The sequence below is a fragment of the Acanthochromis polyacanthus genome, chromosome 16 (assembly GCF_021347895.1).
Source record: "Acanthochromis polyacanthus isolate Apoly-LR-REF ecotype Palm Island chromosome 16, KAUST_Apoly_ChrSc, whole genome shotgun sequence".
Classification (NCBI taxonomy): Eukaryota; Metazoa; Chordata; class Actinopteri; family Pomacentridae; genus Acanthochromis; species Acanthochromis polyacanthus.
In genome coordinates this window covers 15,563,764-15,583,488 of record NC_067128.1, presented here as the reverse complement: position 1 = coordinate 15,583,488, position 19,725 = coordinate 15,563,764, and the positions used below count along the sequence as shown (strand labels likewise).

Genomic DNA, 19,725 nt, shown 5'->3' with positions numbered 1-19,725 from the left:
CCAGGCAGGAGGCCTAGAGGAAGACCAAAGAGGGGGTTTATGGATGTGGTTAAAGATGACATGAAGGTAGTTGGTGTGAGACAAGAGGATGCAGCAGACAGGGTTAGATGGAGGCAATTGATTCGCCGTGGCGACCCCTGAAGGGAAAAGCCGAAAGGAAAGAAGAATAATAAAAGTGTAAGTTTTCATTGAAATTATGAAATTGTCTGGGTGACCCCAAACTTTTGAACAGTAGCGTGTGTGCAGAAGTCATTTCACTGGTGGAGGCTGCCTTTTGTGCATGGGAGTGTATTCATGCACACATGACGGAACTGTCTGATCAAACTGAATACAGAATGTTGTATGACGGTGCAGAGAGTGGAAACAAAAGTCTTTAATATTTTCATGGATTGGTGTAAAAACTAATTATTTTTGGAATTAGGTTTTACAATTTTATGTTTTAAAAGCTTTCTTCGGTGTGTTTACATTGAAGCGACATCGCCCCCTAGTGACTGTAGCAATTGTGACAGGAGAAAAAGTCAAGTTGCAATGTTAGGGTCGTATTATCCTACGCTGTGGACACCTACATGTTGATATTATACTCCTTTCCTATTCCAGAGTTCACTTGGTGGATTCTCACAGAAAAGAACCTATCTATGTATTTCATGCAAACACACAAGGACATGTGGGGGATGATTAAATTTATGTCATGCAGACTCTTGCAAACTCTCACATACTTGCTGATGCAAAAAGTACAGTGGCCTTACAAAGCTGCACAGTCTGCAAATGGAGGAGATGGGGGTGGATGGATGGGTCATTGGCCTTTAACACAGAAGACTGTTTTTGATTTGCTGTTTCAGTTGTTTCATGTATCCATGACTGCTGCTAATGTAACGGCAAGGATAAAGATTACTTAATGATAACAAAACACTTATTTAACCCAATCTATCTTTACCTAAGCCCTTTAGAACAGCAAATTCTTTTTTCAGCAGTGAGTTTAAGGAGCCAGCTCAGGTGTTTTGGGGCATCTGACTAGGAAGACTCCTCAGCATCTTCTGTTGGGAATTTGGATGGATGGAAGATGGAGTGACTTTTTTTTTTAACCTGGTTTCTCTGGGTCTCCTCTGGATCCTATCAGTAGGGACCAAGAATCTCACACAATCACCTCAGGAGAGATTTATTTTCCAAAAATAATTAAGAAAGAAAGCAGCAGGTTTGTGAAGTCTCTGTTGGTGCTTGTTTTCAGGCAAAGAAGATGTAGCACTAAACTGGTTTGACCAGCAGCATCATGTCTCTTTAACTCAACAAATATTTGTCACACTGAAGCACAAGTAGAATCACAACAGTTACAGGCAGCTACACACACTACATTCATTCATTGTTGTCTTGGCCTTGTGTGGCTCACTTCAACTTCAATAGCTGCTTTAAACATCCAGCTTAATTTTCTCTCAGGATGAGAAAAATTCGAAAAGAAAATGCTTGTCCCTGAGAGACTTGTCATGTCATCTGTCAGTGCCGGTGAAGGTCGACCTGAGAACAAAGCCTGATGTAAAGCACTAGCGAAAGGACCAGATCTACGACCCATAAAACGTAGAGCATAATAAAAGATTCACAAACCTTTTGCAGTGTTTGAAATCATAGAAACACAAATCCAGAGGTGAGGACACGAGGTACATAACTGACCTTAGTCACTAATCTAATGTTAATGTTAGTTATTAATTTAGGTTTGTGATTTAGCTAATTATACTTTTTTAAAATGTGTGATTTATTCTGCTTTTAGTGAAACCAGAGTAGTAGTTCATTGCAATAATCACTGCCAGAGGAGGTTAAATTTACTCCGAGATGCTCAACTCAAACTCAAAAGAACAACATGCAGAAATGGTTTTATATGTGAGAATTTTATACCGACGGCCACATACTCCAGTTAAACACTGTATGTGCTGCCTGGTGGAACATCTGTAAGCTGAAATTTTCCAAATGAGCCAGAGAAATCTCCTGAAAACCTGGCAGAGGGAGAAAACCGTGCTTTATCTTTAGAGTTAATTACAGCTGGGAAAAGCACTGCAACTAAACGTGGTATTCCCTTTTGCACACACACACACACACACACACACACACACACACACACACACACACACACACACACACACACACACACACACACACACACACACACACACACGGGGCGTCCCACCACAGGCTGTTTGCTACTAACCATTAAGGCATGTAAACAAGCCGATTTGGGTGACATACAACCAGAAATGAGAGCTTTCCCAGGGTGCACTCAGAGATCTGTCCCAAGTCCGTCGGCCTGTGGCTCTCACAGTGTGGCGGCAATAGCGTGAGCTTGCAAAATAAATCCCGCTTGTGAGATAATACGCCCGGCAACATGCTCTGCATAATTATTGTCTGCTAAGTGCTTCATAATAAATCATAAGAGACAATGTGTGTGACAAGGCATGTGAATATTGAACCGAGAGCAAGAATTTTAAAAGGCTGCTGATCCCCACAGCAGAAAAATGTTGCTTTTTCATGCTTGTATTTTGTTTTTGTCACAGCAAGTGGATCTCCTGCCAAAAAAAGCAGAGAAACAAAGAAACTACAGCTTTCCTGTCTTTGTCTTTGTGTATACACTGAATCATGATTGGACTTGTGGATGTATCTCATATATAATTAACCATTTTCCATCATTATCTATGAATTGCAAAAGATTTATCTGACTCTTAACTCATCTAAGTGCCCTCTAACATTAACCATTCATAATGCTCATAATGCTCCATCTACAATGATAGAGAATGTCTCCTTCAGTCAGGGAAATCACAAAATGTATTGGCTGAAGCGGTAATGTCAGAGATGCATCACCAGCAGATGGTCAGACTGACTAACAGCCAGCCTGCTACACAGGAGTCATGATCTACTATAGCCTTCCTGCTATCTTACCATCGATGAACCATTTGATCCTGCTCTTCTATTTGATGAATGAGTGGCAAAACAACCTGGGAAACAGCGCACTGCTAACATCAGTGAGCAGGTTAATCAGCTCATGCAGCTGGTTAGCGGCCGCATATTAAACTAGTTATGCATTGGTGGTCTGACCTACAACCTGTGCGTAGTGAGCAGCTATGGCTCAGGTGGTAGAATGGTGGTAGAATCTCAGAAGTTGGCGGTTCAATCTATTGCACCTTACTTGTCAGCTGTCACCATTGGTGTGTGAATGGAGAATGAGAAACACATTAAAGCACTTTGAGTAACACTAATGTAGAAAAGTGTTGTTTAAGTGCAGAATATTTACTTTGGATTTAAAATATTGAGGGGTACAAGTCGCTAATTGGTCCATAGACTCCATTTCATCCACTCCCTTCTAAGCATTTTTGGAAAACATTTCAACACCGAGCAAGACTCATGAGATTTTGTGGACCGAGTGAACCACGCATAGCTTGTCACACATATTATAATGGAACACTTACACAGCATATAAACTTAAGGTACATCCTCTCTGATATGATTTTGTCGTACAAAGCATCAGGTCTATCTCTGCTACTTTTATGCCTAAACACTATTGTACCGTTTTAGGATTTCTAACTTCATCTTGGAAACACCGTTGATCCCATATCAGTTTTAAAGCTCTGGGTTGTGTGTTTTTCTGCACTGGCAGAAACAGAGACTTTCTAAGTTTTGCCTCAGTCACTACGTATCCTTCTCTATAGCTATTTGTCATGCTCCGATCACATAACCTTTTTCCGAAAGAAACCAAAGACATCTGCCTTGACTAGCAGTATTTAATTCAACATGAAAAGTAAATTATGGGTGTTGCTGACCTTATTGTCTTTACGAGCAGCCTCCTAAAGTTAAATTCTGCATTTTATCATGATCCCTCCACCTACATGTGCATGAGGCAAGCTATTATATGACCCATTTGTGACAATTCCCACGTCCACTGGCATTGCAAGCCAAAAGATCAATGTACTAAATGCTCCTCTGGACAGAGATTGCTTTTATTTAACAACATCTTTAAAAAACTAAAACATATTTGTAGGTTGAAATGCAAATATGCTTTCAGTCGATTTAGCCGGTCAGGCTGGTGGGGTTAGGTTGAATATACAGTATATTGGACTTGAGGTCAGAAATATAATTCCAAATGATTATTAATGTTGTGCATGTTTGCCATAGATTAATAGTTACTATGCTAAGGAATGTGGTGGAGCTGTGTGACGATCACCGTTGGTTTGGCTGTCTGTTCACTAGCATCATTACTCTAAAACAGACTAACGGATTTGGATGAAACTTTCAGAGAAGGTCAGAAATGACACGAGAACTAACAGACTAGATTTTGGCAGTGATGCGGCTTATGGTCTGGATCCATGGATTTGTTAAAGATTTCAACATCATTGTGAGATAGTAACCATGACAACAAGTGAACACTACGTGAGCTACCTACTGACGATCACATGATTGCTGTCCTACTACAAATCTAACACTGTGGACTTCTCGGGACTTAGCATAAACGACCAAACGACCAAAGAACAATTAATTAAAATCTGTGGTTGTTTCTGAGTCCCATCAGTTCCCACCACCCGTTACATATTTAGGTCATGCAATTCGGTATCCGTACATAATGTACACATGCATAACATACGCCTGTGCTTAGCACAAGGTCGTTTTGTTTGTGGGTACATCTATATTAAATACCCACTTTCTATGTTGCTGGGAGTTCTGATCATCAATAACAAACAAATGCTGCATTTCTAAAATAAAAATGCTGCATTTCTGACAATGCCATTTGGGGGATTGAACAGCCTTGGCAGAGTACTGCGCTCTCTAAGTGCTTTTCTAGTTAGTAATATGTCAGCGGTGTGTTTGCAGCTTGTTTTTGCTGCTTTCAACGTGGGTTGGGTTAGCTACACATGCAGATTAAGTAAGTTAAAGAACAATTCTTAATTTTCTATCATGTACTGCTTAAAGCTACAACATTAAACTCTCTGTACCAGCAGCTATGGAGGTCACAAGTGGTAATTTAAGGATGCTGGGGCTTTAAATTCCACCTTACTCCAAGAGTGATCGAGTGAAGGGTACTAGATCATAGCCTGTCAATCACTCTACATAATCAATATACTGTATCCTTAGTAACTGTACACATTAAACACTGGAAATGTAAAACTGCCAGGAGACAATGATACAACTGTGTCCGAATCAAAAAACACTTCTTTTCATGCAGTAAACACTGTTGGGAACTGAGTTTTTGGATATTATTAGAAAACAACGAGCTCTGATAGCCTGTAAAGGCGTTAATCAGGTGTAGATCTCCTGAAGCTTTAACAATAAATCGGCTGCACTTTGTCTGATTGGTTGGTTGGTTAGCTGACTAAATGATTACTAGCCTAGGCACGCTAGACCCAGGTCTGAAGACGCAAGGGTCTAGGAACTCTCGACAGGGAGGGAGGCGGGCTGAAAGGTTGTCTTTCAAATCACTCTGCAGCAATTGGGTAGGTATACAACCAATCAGCGCAATGAATAGGCTCCTAGAGCGCCGGAAATCAGAGGATGCGGTAGTTCGGTGAAGCCTTATTTATTCAGTCAATGGGTGAAGCTCAAGTATATTACAGACATGTTAACAGAAAGATTATTCAGAGTCGGTGCTAATGGAGCTCAACGACTGTCGTCGTTTTTGTTGTCGACCCTGGCAGAGAATTAAATTCGTTGCCGTGGGTTGTCTAGCGTGGCTAGGCTAGTTGTTTCCGGTTGTTTCTGTCAGAATCGTTGCGCTTCTGTCGTCACTTAGTTACGCCCGCCTTCTGACTCTGCACTTCATGGTGATTCGACGGCCAGTTTTAGGAGCATCCAACCTTGAGGCTTACCGAGGGTAACTAGACCCACCCTGGCAGAGAATTAAATTCGTTGCCGTGGGTTTTCTTGCGTGGCTAGGCTAAATGATTACCTCCTTGAACGCAAAATATCCATTCATTAACAGTGTTACTCACACGCATGCAGACACTCAAGCAAACAAGACACAAAGGCAGTGACACACACACACAGAAACACAGACACACATGCTATCAAACAGCAACACATTCAAGTCTCAGGGGAGATTTCCATATGCTCGCAGCGCTGAACCATGAAAACCACACTCACACTCACACCTTACAAACTAGTGATGAAAGTGATTCCTCCAAACGCTAATCATGACCAAAATAACTCGCTTGATCATCGTCTATCAAAGGCCACGGGACTCACCGACATGTGGACAGACTGACAGAATAAATGTAAGTTGACACCAACCCAGTTGTGTCAACAAAAAGGAAAAAAAATTAAAAAACTAAAGATGTAGACAGGTAGACATATGTGGGACATGGCTAATGACAAGGACTGCATTAAAATTAGAAATATGACTGAGATAGAAAAGAGGGTGAAGGCAGAATGAAGAAATTAATAGTTAGTCATATGCACTAAGAACTTATTAACTGACCTCGTTCAAACAGCATTTCAAACAGACTCTTCATGTGAATTTTGAATTAAAGCTGCTGCTTCTACTGACAGTATTACTGCAGCTGCTATCATTATTTATTCCATGTCATTGCTATTGGTGTTACTATTGACATTAATGTGATTTGGAGCTATTCAAAGACACCCTTCATAGCATCTTTTCCAAACTGCTTGATAACAGTACCAGTGTTGTTTGTCGTTTGGTCTCTTTTGCACAAATTCAATCCCATGTTTTTGGACTGCATCCAGATAAAATGACTAAATTTGTTGCTTTTGCAGTCAAGTTTGTAGTTGCTGCTTAGGAAAAAAAAAAATTGAGACATGTCAGAAATGTTCCTTTAGCCTCCCAGTCTCAGAGGGAATAAGACATTGGACGTGTTTGATTGACAGTTGAGTCAGCAGAGGCACAAAACAGAATGTGAACAAATTTGAAAGACATGCCAAGCAGCAGCACTGTGTCAGTTCTGATGTGTGAAAAATACTTACACAAGACTCAGTGAAAAAAATGTCTGTTCTTTACTGTGTATTTTGTTGGATTTGATCCTTTCCATACCTTCAGTTTTGGGAATAGCCGAATGGAAAGATGACCCAAATGCAGGACAACCAGACAGGCAGGGACACTGAGTGACTTTATCAGAGGAGACAGTGATGATAAATGCTTACTGGCAGGCAGGTAAGGCAGCAGGATGGCAAGAAGAGCTAAAACACACAGAACATGAATGCTACAACTGTCTGGGGAAAGAGGGCTGGTGTACTGAGGGGAATGGGAAGCAGGTGTGTGAGTGGATGTGGTGAATGTGGAGCTGAGTGTAGGGCAGGTAGATGACTGGTGAATGAATGGAGGGTGAGAGTGAGGAGGTAACAGGACTGACAGCTGACTCTCAGTCGGTATTGATCTGTGGAGGCTCCAGGACACCCGAGTGTCTCCTCTGACACGCACGGATTTACAAGCTGCTTCTCTTCACCTGCCGCTGAGGGGAATTATTGGCAGGTTTGTGCTTTCCCCTCATGTCCATCCTCCTGCTCTGCCATCAGCCATTAGGAATCACGAGGGCAACGACAAGGACGTGATTCCTCACTGGCTTCCCACCCGTCAACACCACCAACTGTGTTTGATGGAGCGCACAGTGAAAGCAGGAGCACTGCTGTGGGGAACTGTACACTGATCTCAGCGCCCGTGGGCAAATGTTCAAACACCACGGTGCCCCCGACTGAAACAAACAGGTACATGAAGATTTTTCACAGGACAGTATGGAGTCTTAAATAAATCACAGATATGTGGATCCACCAATGCCATGAACATATTCAGTGCATATATACACCAACCTGAACACTTTGAAATCACTCATCAAGACCCGCCTTTTCAGAACTGCTTTTAAATCCATCCATCCATCATCTAAAGACCGCTTAATCCTCATTAGGAAGGCTGGAGTCTATGCCAGCTGACTGAGGGTGAAGGCGGGCGACACCCTGGACAGGTCACCAGTCTGTCACTGGGCTACATATAGAGCAGGGTTCACTAACTGGTGGGCCGCGGTCCAGATCCGGACCAGACGCCATCTTGTATGGACCTGTGTAATCAGTAAATTGTAACAGGATTTTAAATATGACAGGTCGCTTCTATTTTACCAGCGCAGCTTTTCCAGTGTTTACGGCATTGGTTATCAGCTCAAGAAACACACAGACCAACTACGTACAGATTCAGCCATCCCACGTGATGCTACTCAGCCAGTGAAGTCTCTGCATCGCAGCTGTGAGTTCAGAAAAGATGTATATAAGTTGGTTCAAGTTGTTCAGTCATGATTTTTTCTGCACTTTATTTCAAGATGTAAAGTTATGTCAAAAGTTATTTATTGTCAAAATATTTTTTGAACTGTTCTGAATTTATTTGATTTGATGGTCAGTCATTGATTACATGCAGACTCTATTATGATGTTCCAGACCTTCGCTTTAATAAATTTTCTCTGACTTTCTCTGACTCTTTTATTTTTAGTTGAGCACCCCTGATACAGAGACTAACAAGCACACTCACATTCACACAATTTAGAAAAAAAAGCATAAAAACTGGCAATGCAAAATCACAAGGGGCCATCTCTGACATTCAGGAAGGGGAAGACAATTTATTTTATGGCGTGTTTTATGACTTGTTTTATGATGCTCCTCTGTTTTAATGTTTGCTGATTTTATAATGTAACGATGTAAAGTGTCTGAGTATTTTGAAAAGCGCTATGCAAATAAAATGTATTATATTATTATAACAACTGTTAAATAACAAATAAGCTGACTGGTAATAATGTATGCCTGAAAAAAGGACACAAAAATGACACAGATGGTAATGCTGCTGTCTCAGAGTCTTTGTGGCAAAGAGAGAGCTGAGCTGGAAAGCAAACCTTCACCTGTAGTCATGAGTTCTGGTTAGTGACCGAAAAGTGAGGCTGTGGATCCAAGTGGCCAAAGCAAGTTTTGTCCATGCACTGTAAGCAATAAATGCTTTCATTTCAAAACGTTTTTTAACTATATATATAAATTTAAACAATTTACTGTTATTATACAAATTCTCCGCATTTGTTAGATTATAGAAGATATCAAGTAAAATGACAAAAAAATAATTATTTACATGTAAACAGTAAAAAATCATCCAATTCGTTTTTTTAATTGCTTCACCATAAAACTATTTTTTTTCTTTTTTTTTTTGCTGTATTGAAATCAGGGGGAAAAAATCATAGATAATTATTATAAATCATTGTTGTAATTCATATCTGTCATTATTTGCAACAAAAAATCTGTAAGATTAAAAAGGAGGAAACATTTCTTAAACTACTGTTTCATTATGTCTGTTTTGTTAAATTACAGATAGTTAATATCACAGAAAAAGGTAATAATTTCATGCTAACTGTTAATTATCCCACCCCACACCTCCAACAAACAAAAAAAGAAAAAAAAAACCAGTATGTTATTATATGTCAAATATCTGTATTTTTTTACAAAGAGCAGCTTGTTCTTTTGCCATAAAAATAGTGTTAAATGATCATGAATTGGAAGTTTTACTTTCTTTAAACCCACTAAAAACATAATTTGTTATTTTTCTAACATATATTGTTATTTTGACTTTTTTTTAACATTGCAGTATTTCACATTTTTTTAAACCTCTGCTTTTTTTCAGTGTAGGGTTACTGACCTCAGTCTTAAAGATAACGTAACAGGCTCAAAAAAGACTCACTGCCTCTTCACATGAAATGGAATCATTTGAGGTGGTTCTGGTTTCTGAGGAAAATGCCTCCTGTGCGACTTCATTTGAAGGTTTTCCAGGGAACTTGGAGGAGATTCTAGTGTAGATCTATAACTCCCTGGAAGGATTATATATCTCATTTGGCCTAAGAAGGAAAACTTTGATGGGGAGCTGGATGTCTGGAATGCCCTGCTTAGCCTGCTGCCACCGAGACCCGACCTCAAATAAGTAGTTTTAGAAATTTATAAGAAAATCAATAGAAGGATGGATACCTGTTGATGCGATCAGAATTTGTGAGAAGATAAAATAAGCTAAAAGATGCAAAAAAAAAAAAAAAAAAAAAGCGGTGATCATTTTCACTATAGAGCAACATCATTCAGACTACACTGAGATACTTGATAAATACACTACTGTTTAAAACTGTTTGGGGTCAATTTCATGTTTTCCATGAAAACTCACACTTTTATTCATGGGCTAACACAATTACACAAGGGTTTTCTAATCATCAATTAGCCTTTCAACACCATCAGCTAACACGATGTAGCATTAGAACATAGGAGTGATGGTTGCTGGAAATGTTCCTCTGTACCCCTATGGAGATATTCCATTAAAAATCAGCCGTTTACAGCTAGGATAGTCATTTACCACATTAACAATGTCTAGACTGGATTTCTGATTAATTTAATGTTATTTTCAATGAAAAAAAAGCTTTTCTTTAAAAAATAAGGACATTTCCAAATGGCCCCAAACTTTTTAACGGTAGTGTCGTTCATTTTAAAATACTGCTTGGTGTGACTTTGAAGACTTAAATACGTTATCTTTGGTAAAACACAGACACACACAAGTTATTCTATTCATATTTATTTGAAAACGACAATCCATTTCTTCCACTTCTACTGCGATTCCTTGTTGCAACTGGGGTCATACATGATATTCGTATTAATTCCACAGAACACCATCACAAAAGTTACCCTTTTATATGCACGTTTACCTTTTTTTTTGTCCTTTTTTTGTATTGTTGTCATTTCTATACAATGACTTGTGCTTTGATAGCTTCAGAAAGAGAGAAAGAGGTTTTTTTTTTAAAGACATCATTGTCGTCATGATAAGTGTACATAACAGAGGGAGGATTGAAATAGAAAAAAGTCGTAAGAAGAGGATATACTGGTCGAATACACACCGATACAGAATACAGAGATACACACTCACATTGCAGCCTGCCCGACTCAGCCCGAAACTGTCAAAAAGAGAAAAGAGTTGTGTCACCAAAATCACCACAGCTGCTCCCTTCTTCTCCTGATTTTAGGATTTTAAGGTACGCTATTGTTGCCTTGCAACAAATACACTCCCTGCTGGTGCGCAGAGTTTTGGCTAAATATTGCTTAGCTACAAAAGGGATGTTCAGAAAAGGTGGAAGGAATACAGAAGGGCCAAAAAAGCAGTGCAGAAAGCCTCAATGTCACAACTGTCAAATGTATTATTATTATTAATATTTTTCGGTCATTTTCAGACAGTTTTAGGGTTCAGAGTGCAGAGCAGCTCCCCTCCTAAACCCTTAAATCTCAATCAAAATTTGCTGCAAAAAAAAAAAAAATTCAGAGTGCTGGGACTTCCATAGAAGAAATATAAGGTGCATTTGTCAGGAAGTTTGGTGTATGTTTTTGTATACGTGTCCCCAGAAATAAAGCCATTAAATACGTTGTGGGTTGATTGCCATGGCAACAATATGCCTCACTGCCAAAAAAAATAACGTGTTCAGGGGGAGAGGACTGGATATTTACACGGACTGGAATGTTTTCCCCATTTAGCTATCTGATGGAAGATAAAAAAAACAAAACATCTTTGTTTATTCAGTAATGTGGAGCTACCATTCCTCAAGATGAATCTTGAATGCAGATGGATGTCGGGGCGGAGTATGGGGTTCGTGTGAAGGGGGCGGAGTTAAAAACCAACATTGAAGCAGAATGCCACGGAGCCAGAAGGCATGTTCATTCACTTAATGCTGAGAGCAAGTCTGTGCCTTGTAAAAATGGAAACAAAAAAATAAACAAGAAATAATACCACGAAAGTAAGTAAAAAACAGGAAAAGTCACAACCAGGGACAGGCAAAGAGCAGCAGAGAAAATGTACAAGCAAACTACCATAACCTTAATGTGAATGTCATTCTAAATGTTAAGTGCAGATAGATAGATAGATAGATAGATAGATAGATAGATAGATAGATAGATAGATTCTATATACTGTATGTATTCATATGCTGGGTAAATATTCTGGTAAATCTTCTATGTGTATATACCTCCAAGTAGAAGGGCTCACTTAGACGTATATAAATAGGTCTAACATATAAAGCCATATTACAGTGTACATATCCTCGCCCTAATGTAAGCGATAGCAAAAAACCCATGCTTTACATAGAAAAAGGCATCCACGACATTTAAGAAAAAATGTACAATTTATGAAACATGGTAACAATAATAAATAGTATTATAGAATTGCTGCTGTACACAAAAAAGCCATTTTTTAAATTTCACTCATATAAAAATATGTTTTAGTGCAACCGTACGTAATAGTAATATCCATAACTTCACATCGCTTGTCGAGACTTTTAAGGTGTCTGAAAAGAACAACAACAACAAAAAAAAAGAAATGCAGGAGTTGGGGGGAAGAAGAAAGGGGGAGGAAGAGGGAGATCGCATTTATTACAAAGCTGATACGCAAAACATGATAGTATTGTACTGTATTTACATTTACCTTCCTGCTTTTGTTTGCTTATAAGAATATAAGCAAAAAAAAAAGATGAAAGAAAAGGCACACACGTAGCTGTCCAATTTTTTTTTTCTTTTTTGACGTACCGTTTAAAACTGGAGTCCTTTTTTATTTTGGTCGGGCTCGTCTTGGCCCGTACATGTGTATGCAAATCCTCTTTAAATAAGAAAGTCTTTGATAGGAGGCCCTGGTTAAAACAGGCATGCTGTACACATACATTAAAACTGCAGAGGTCCATTTCAGTTAGTTTTTTTGACTAGAGCTGTTTGTCTTTGTATGCATTGTGTTCATGTGTAAGAGAGAGATTGTGTCTGTGTGTGTGCGTCGACTGAATTAGAAGAAATGTGTGTGTAAAGTGTGCAAATGTCTTTTTTTCTCTCTCTGTTGCACTTCATCCCTTCCTATTATCCAAAAACAACAACAAAAAAAGACATCCATGGTTTCTCCTCCTCTTGTTCTCCTTCTGCAGCACTATGACACGTCCTTGCTTCTTTTTGTGCTTTCTGCCTCCCTGTCTCTCTCCGGCTTGAGAGGTTTGGACGAGACTGGAGGCTGTAGAGTGTCACATCCAGGGCTGGGAGGGTGAGGAGAGGAGGAGGAGGAGTGAGGGGAGGCAGGGATGGATGGGTGGGGAGGCCTGAGCTCCAGGCCGCTAAAGTGCTGAATCCCGGAACCTTGAGGAGGAGACGGTGACGGGTGGGGAGACGGTGGCGACTGCTGATGAGAGTCGGGTGCTGAGGAGGAGGAATAAGGAGCTCTGCCTCCTCCTCCTCCTCTCTCGGCGTTCTCCTCGGAGTCGATGCAGAGGGAGGCGATGGCCTTGGTGCAGGTGTGGATGCTCTCCTCCTGCTCCTGCTCCCGCCTCACTCCCCCTCCCTCCTTCTCCTGTGAGGACCGCTGAGGTGACGTAGATTCCCTCACCCTCTCTGTTACTACTCCTCTTCGTCCTCCCCTCTCGGGGAAGGAGGTGAAATGTGGGGAGGTGGCCTCGCCGGTGGTGGAGTCCTCCGACGTGCTCTTCTGCAGCGACAGGCGGGAGGCCACCTGCTGCGCCCCCTGCTGGGCCAGAGGGGTGGTGACGGACGTGGGGACGGAGTGTACCATCTGGATCCCTCCGATGGGGATCATCGGGAAAGGTGAACGCACCTGAGGGTAAAATAAAACACGTCAGTGAGACATGCTGTTGGACTGGGTCACATGATCCCTCATTAACAAGAACAGACTCCTCAGTCCCACACACACTGTCCTGCTGCCTTTAATACTCACTGAAGCACCCAATATGTGTGAGTCTGCCACTGAACATAGTCCCTAATAATGATTTATTTACTCCTATGTCAGAATACATTTGCTCCATCAGCAGTTTTATGAAATTATCAAAGCATCCCTGAAAAATTCCACTGGATCTTTGTGATCTGTTTTCAAAGATTCACAATTTCAGTCATAACCAGTGGACTTACAGGGACTGTTTCTGTCTTTTTTTTGGAATTTAACACTTGAAATGTAACATAAAATTATTACAAAACAAAACTATTAACGTACTGTAGTAAATTTAAAACATACCGAATATATTTTATGCCACTTTCACATCAATATTTTGAGGTGTGTAAAGTATTTTCATCGTATTGTAAGTGGATTTCTTGAACATCTTTGTGTTTTTTCTTTCTTGTCTTTTTTTCTTTCTTTTCTTTTTTTTTTTACAAAATCTTTACATGAAAAAATATAAAACAGCCAGTAACTTCACATAAAATAAAAGATAATATACAGAAAATGAAAATTCAAAAAATTACAATAAAATATAAGGAATACATAAAAATATTTATAATATATATGAATAAAAACACAATAATATAAATTTTAAAAATAATTCATAACACCACAAATGTGCAAAATGTAAACATTTATAATTAATTATGTAAAAAGTATTTAAAAGGAATTTAATTTTAATAAAATACAGAAACAAAATATGACTCACAAGAAGAAAAAAATCACAAAAATGAAATACCTGGAGTTGTGAATGGAGTGGAAGGTGACTGAACAAGACTTGGTGGGGAGGGCTGGATTGGTTGCCACGGCTACCACCCTTGTCCCGTTCCCCTGGCGACAGTGAATCTGGACAGTGGTCCTAGAAACACAATCAAAAGTGAAGTTAAAAACATGCTGCTGTCAATAAATTGATGTAAAAATTTCTGCTTCCACAGAAAATCAAACTGATAAATTGTTTTCCAAGAGTTACATATAGAGGGACTAACCCACAACACACACACACACACACACACACACACACACACACACACACACACACACACACACACACACACACACACACACACACACACACATGTTTGTACTTCTATCTTAGTGAGGACATCCATAGGTGTAATGCATTTCCTAGAGCCTTACCCTAACCTTAACCATCACAACTGATTGCCTAAACTTAATCCTTACCCTAACCCTAACCAAACCTCAATTCATACCTGTTCTCTAAAAACAAGTCTTCACCCTCAAACATGGCTGTTTCAAAGTGAGGACCGGCCAAAATGTCCTCACTTTGTAAAAATGTCCTCACATTGATAGTTAAATGCAGAAAATGGTTCTCACAATGTAGCAAGTACAAGTACACACACACACACACACACACACACACACACACACACACACACACACACACACACACACACACACACACACACACACACACACACACACATTGGTCAGTGAAAGTCACAATAAACACAAATCTGAGGCTTTGTGATAGAAAACCAGATCTCATGTAGCAAAATAAACCAATAAAACTTGATGGAAAGTGTAAAAACAGAACTGTGTGGTGGCGCTGGACAGCAGGTGATATAAAAAAGAAAACAAATAGAAGCATTAAGGCTCAGTCAAATGTCTTACAGACGAATGAATAATGGTTGTTCAAACATGACTGTGTTATTTGAGGAGCGGTCAGTTATCCAAGCTGAGTCGCTCTCACTCTCTGCTTTGTTTAAGTGGGACCAGCAGCAGGAGCCTGAGTTTGAAGAAGGGCTCTTAAGAAGAAAAACAGCCCCGTTATTAACCACATTGCCACCAGCTCAGATCCCATTTCCACCAAAACCCAGCAGCCCCATCTTTAATCATCCCTCTCTCTAACACTCTCACTCTATCTGACTCGCTCCGTATTCCCTCATCCTCTCTGAATGTTTCTGCTTGTCGGCCAGACATTCTCCTCTCTCTGCTTCGTCTCTGTCAGTTTCTCTCTTTGTGTCTTATTTCCTTCTTCTTTTTCCTCCTCTTTCTTTGGGTTTTCCACATGAAAGTCACAGACCGAACGCCACAAACTTCTGAAAATCAGTTGACTCCATAAATGTTAATGTTGCCTATTGGTATTCTTTAATGAGGCAAATGTTTCTGACAAAGCCTTCAATTATTTTTAATGTATTGAGTCATAAAGAGAAATGCAGCCCTGCTAACAAGGATGCTAAAAATTCCCTTCAGCCTGCCAAAGTGTTCTGCTGCCACAACTAATAAAAACGATCTAAACTTAAGGCGAAATGCAAACCTTAAAGTGTAGCCAGTGAGCGCTTTGTTCAGAGAAACCAGGATTAACTGCTGCTGAATTATTACCATGTTTACAGTAAACTTAACCCTGTGAAACAAACAGGAGCACACAGACAACTAAACAGATAAAGAGCTCTCTCCAAAGTTAGAAATTCAGTGCTTGCTATAAAGCCGAATAACTCAAATGCATTTAACCTTCAGTGTACAACAAACACCAAGTTAATATTCCACCTCCAGTCTGGATGTGAAAATAACATGAACAAAAGCTGAAACTTCAGCAAAGACAAAAGATGGAAGAACATACAAAAGAGAGACAACATTTTTTTACAATTAGAATGTTAAGTGATAAATCAGCGGACTTGATCAGACTCTTACCGTCTCCATTTCTGCACTGGCTCTGCGACGTCCCAGCGGGCCGAACTCTCCCTGACCCAACACTCCAGTCTGATGACTCGGCCTCAGGCCTCGCGCTCCGCTCTGCTGGCTGCTCGTCACACACAAGCAGAAATATCACATTAAATCCACACCAAGAGTGAAAAGTTCATCTGTTCAACTTTATTTCTTCATAATAAGAGACACTTGTAAAGTAAACTGACTAAGTTTTGCTGTTTGAGGGGATATGATGAGCGAAAGCTGCCTTGCTGTTGCTCTGAGGGGAAAGAGGAACACCAGAATAAAAGTGAAACTACTTTTGTTTTATTTTCATTGTTGAGACTTGATTTTTACCCTCGGTACCTGCGTAAAAAGGCTAAATGGTTTGAAAATGATTAATGATATTGCATTTGTCATTTAGCGCTTTGCAAAAGATAAATTCATTCTAAAATGTGCTCGGGTGTAGCTGCTCCTTTCTATCTGGAAACAGCACTCTGTGGTTTGGAGCAACGTCCCGCCACCAGCATGAGTGTTAGCCTAGCAGCCCCGAAGGATAAAGTTTGAAACGTGTTATTTAAACATATCTAAAATATAAACAAACACAGACATTTCAATAAAGTTTTGTGGTGGAGCTTGTGCTATTGTGTAAAATTCGACATCAGGATTTTCGTTTATCGTTCACAGATATCAATCAACAGTTGCAACCAATACTTATAGTTGGATTCAGACCCTATGAACTATACTGGTTGTGTTCATTTTGTTGGTTAAAATGCATCAAACAGAGGTGACAGGAATCCTTGATATTAGGGGTGCCCCAATCAAGTTGTTTTTCGCTCCTGATCTGATCTGAATCATTTCATATTTAGCATCTGCTGATTATTATTATTTTTCATAGATAATACACATTTGAAGTATTGTAGATTAGTTGCAGTACCTGCCTGCACCACCAAATGGAGCTTTTTACTGTTTAATACTGTAGCGACCAGACGAGAAGGGCACTTTTATGTTGGCAAGCAGAAAGCTTTAGCTAGTAAAAGAGCACCATGACAGAGACTTCTATGAGGCTTAATGACCTCATGCTGGTTCATAGTCATTTACTAAAACTGGAATAAAAGAAGACAAACACTTTAAATCCTAGTGGAACATGTGATAGCTGTCTGCATTATCTGTTTTACTGCTTTTGCATAGCAAATAATGTAAAGAAAGACCTGGACATAGCCTGACGCCAAAACTGATTAGATTACCATGATTATCTCTGACTGTGATTGGGTTCAGGACATCCCTTTTTGCTATGGAACAATCACCTGAAAGTCGACCCAACATTAGAGTAACACTGAGGCAACTATCTCTCAGAAGTATCCTTGTTTGTTCTTCAAGCTCACCTTTGGTGGTGGAGGTGTTGGTGGAGTCCTCTGCGAGGAGACACCGGCCGGATCATCCCCCTGTGGCGGCCTCTTGGGGAAAGGTCACGCTTGAAGTCTCTCCCTGCCGGAGACGTGGGCCGAGAGAGAGGAGAGAGCAGAAAGAGGTGTCCCCTTCTAGGCGAAAGGTCTCGCCGGTATCCCCCTGCTGCTCCGAGGTCCCTTTTAGGGGAGATGTGACGTAGCGGAGAGATGTCCCGCCGGGGTGAGAGGTGTCCAGCACGAGGCGAGAGGTCCCGACGTGGGGAGAGATAACGGCGGGATGAGGGCGAGGAGGACGGGGAGATGGGAGATGGACACCCGGAGTGGTCCAACCCGGGTGAGGACAGGCGGGAGGAGGGGGAGGAGAGGTCTGGGGAGGGGACTGGGAGGTCTTCATCCATGGAGGAGGAGGAGGAGGGTGGAACCAGCAACCTGTTAGCCAGCGGTCGCTGCTGTCCTCGCTGATAGTCGGTCTGAGTGCGATCCCTGGCGGCTGGGTCGCTGGGCGGAGCCTGTGGTGTGATCTGGATGCTGGGCACAGTGGTGAAGTAGCCAAACAGAGGCGGCTTGTTGCTGTTTCCCAGGAGGTCAGAGTGATGGGAAAGGTGAGGCGCAGGGTGGGAAGAGGCCACGGCTGTGATGGACATGGAGGGCAGGCCGTAGGGCTGAGGGCTGGTGGAGCGCGAACGAGTCTTGGGGGTGGAGTCTCCGTCGTAGTCATCCTCTTCATCGTCTTCATCATCCACCTCATCGCCATCTTCCTCACCACCCTCAGAATCATCAGCGTCTGAGAACTGGTGCTCCGCCATGGCACCTCTGGAAGTCTTCTCAGAGGATCTCTGACCTTCCTCTCCGACATCTTATAAAGAAAACAGGAAAGGAATGAAGAGAAGGAAAAGGAAGAAGTGAAAGTAGATGAAAAAATAAGGCATTAAAGGAGTAAGAAAAGAAAGAAAAGAAGAAAGTAGAGGAGGTGGGAGTGGGAGAGGTAAAATGAGAAAGAAGGAGCAATGAAGACAGGAGAAGAAGACAAAATGAGAGGAGACAGAAGAAGCAAAAATAAAGGAAGCAAATGACAAATGAACAAAGAGCAGAAAGATGAGTGGCGAGAGAAAATGGTTTGTATTAATATGTGGTCACAGAGAGAGTTCAGACCACTGAAACCTCATTCCCACCAGCTCAAACCAATAAAACTTAAAACACAATAAAACTCAGTTATTTGAGACAAAACCCTCGACACGTCGGTTTTTCTGCTGGACTCCAGCCAAATGTTGGAAAGGTCTGATTGTGCAGTAGCTGCAAAGCTACTGTTGGCAGGTAACCAACACTTTGAATCTGAATTTATTATAAAAAGTGGTTGCTGATTGGCCAATAATGGAATAACACTGAAAACGTAGTGAGTTCTGGGAATTTAAAAGTTGGTTTGTTTCTTGACACTTTTCAAAGTGTCAGAGTTGACAGAGATGCACATTGTACCGGACCTGTTCTGATTAATTTTATTTGGTTCACCTCCAAACGCAGAGAAGCAACAGCAGCTTGGAGTTAATAAACTGTATTTAGGCAGCCGCTTCGAGCGGAAATCAGATCCACTAACACTGCACAGCTTTTCCAGTTAGGCTCTTATATACAACAGTTTTTCACAAACCACCAATGTTGACGTTTCAGTGACTCACTGACTAAATTTCTGTAGCTCTCGCTTTCCCAAAAAAAAAACCTGTGCATGTGTGGGATTGTGTCCCAATTAAATTCCAGGCCAAAACACACACCAGGGGTCAACTGAAGTAAAATTTAATTTGGCGGTCTACATGGTGGGAAATTACCACCAGCCACCAGTCCCATACTGGTAAAATCTGACGGTAATGACTGACAGCAGTGATCTGATACAAACCAGCCGGGATTTCTATCCTGAAACACCTGCTTAAGTGGTTCCAACCTTTTTACTTGCTGTTTCTCAGG

The 19,725-nt window shown here is 40.8% G+C and overlaps 1 protein-coding gene across 2 annotated transcripts in view; it reads right to left on the bottom strand.

The window, feature by feature from the left end:
• Positions 1-10,533: 10,533 nt before the first annotated feature.
• Positions 10,534-19,725, bottom strand: part of hivep2a (HIVEP zinc finger 2a) — a 131,301-nt gene continuing 122,109 nt past the window's right edge. For both annotated transcript variants that reach the window (XM_022196265.2, XM_022196273.2), the window contains 4 exons: positions 17,749-18,628; positions 16,370-16,478; positions 14,457-14,576; positions 10,534-13,600 (listed from right to left, as the gene is read on the bottom strand). In XM_022196265.2, coding sequence (XP_022051957.2) covers positions 12,926-13,600; positions 14,457-14,576; positions 16,370-16,478; positions 17,749-18,628 — 1,784 coding nt within the window. In that variant the 3' untranslated portion in view covers positions 10,534-12,925. The remainder of the gene's footprint in view (positions 13,601-14,456; positions 14,577-16,369; positions 16,479-17,748; positions 18,629-19,725) is intronic.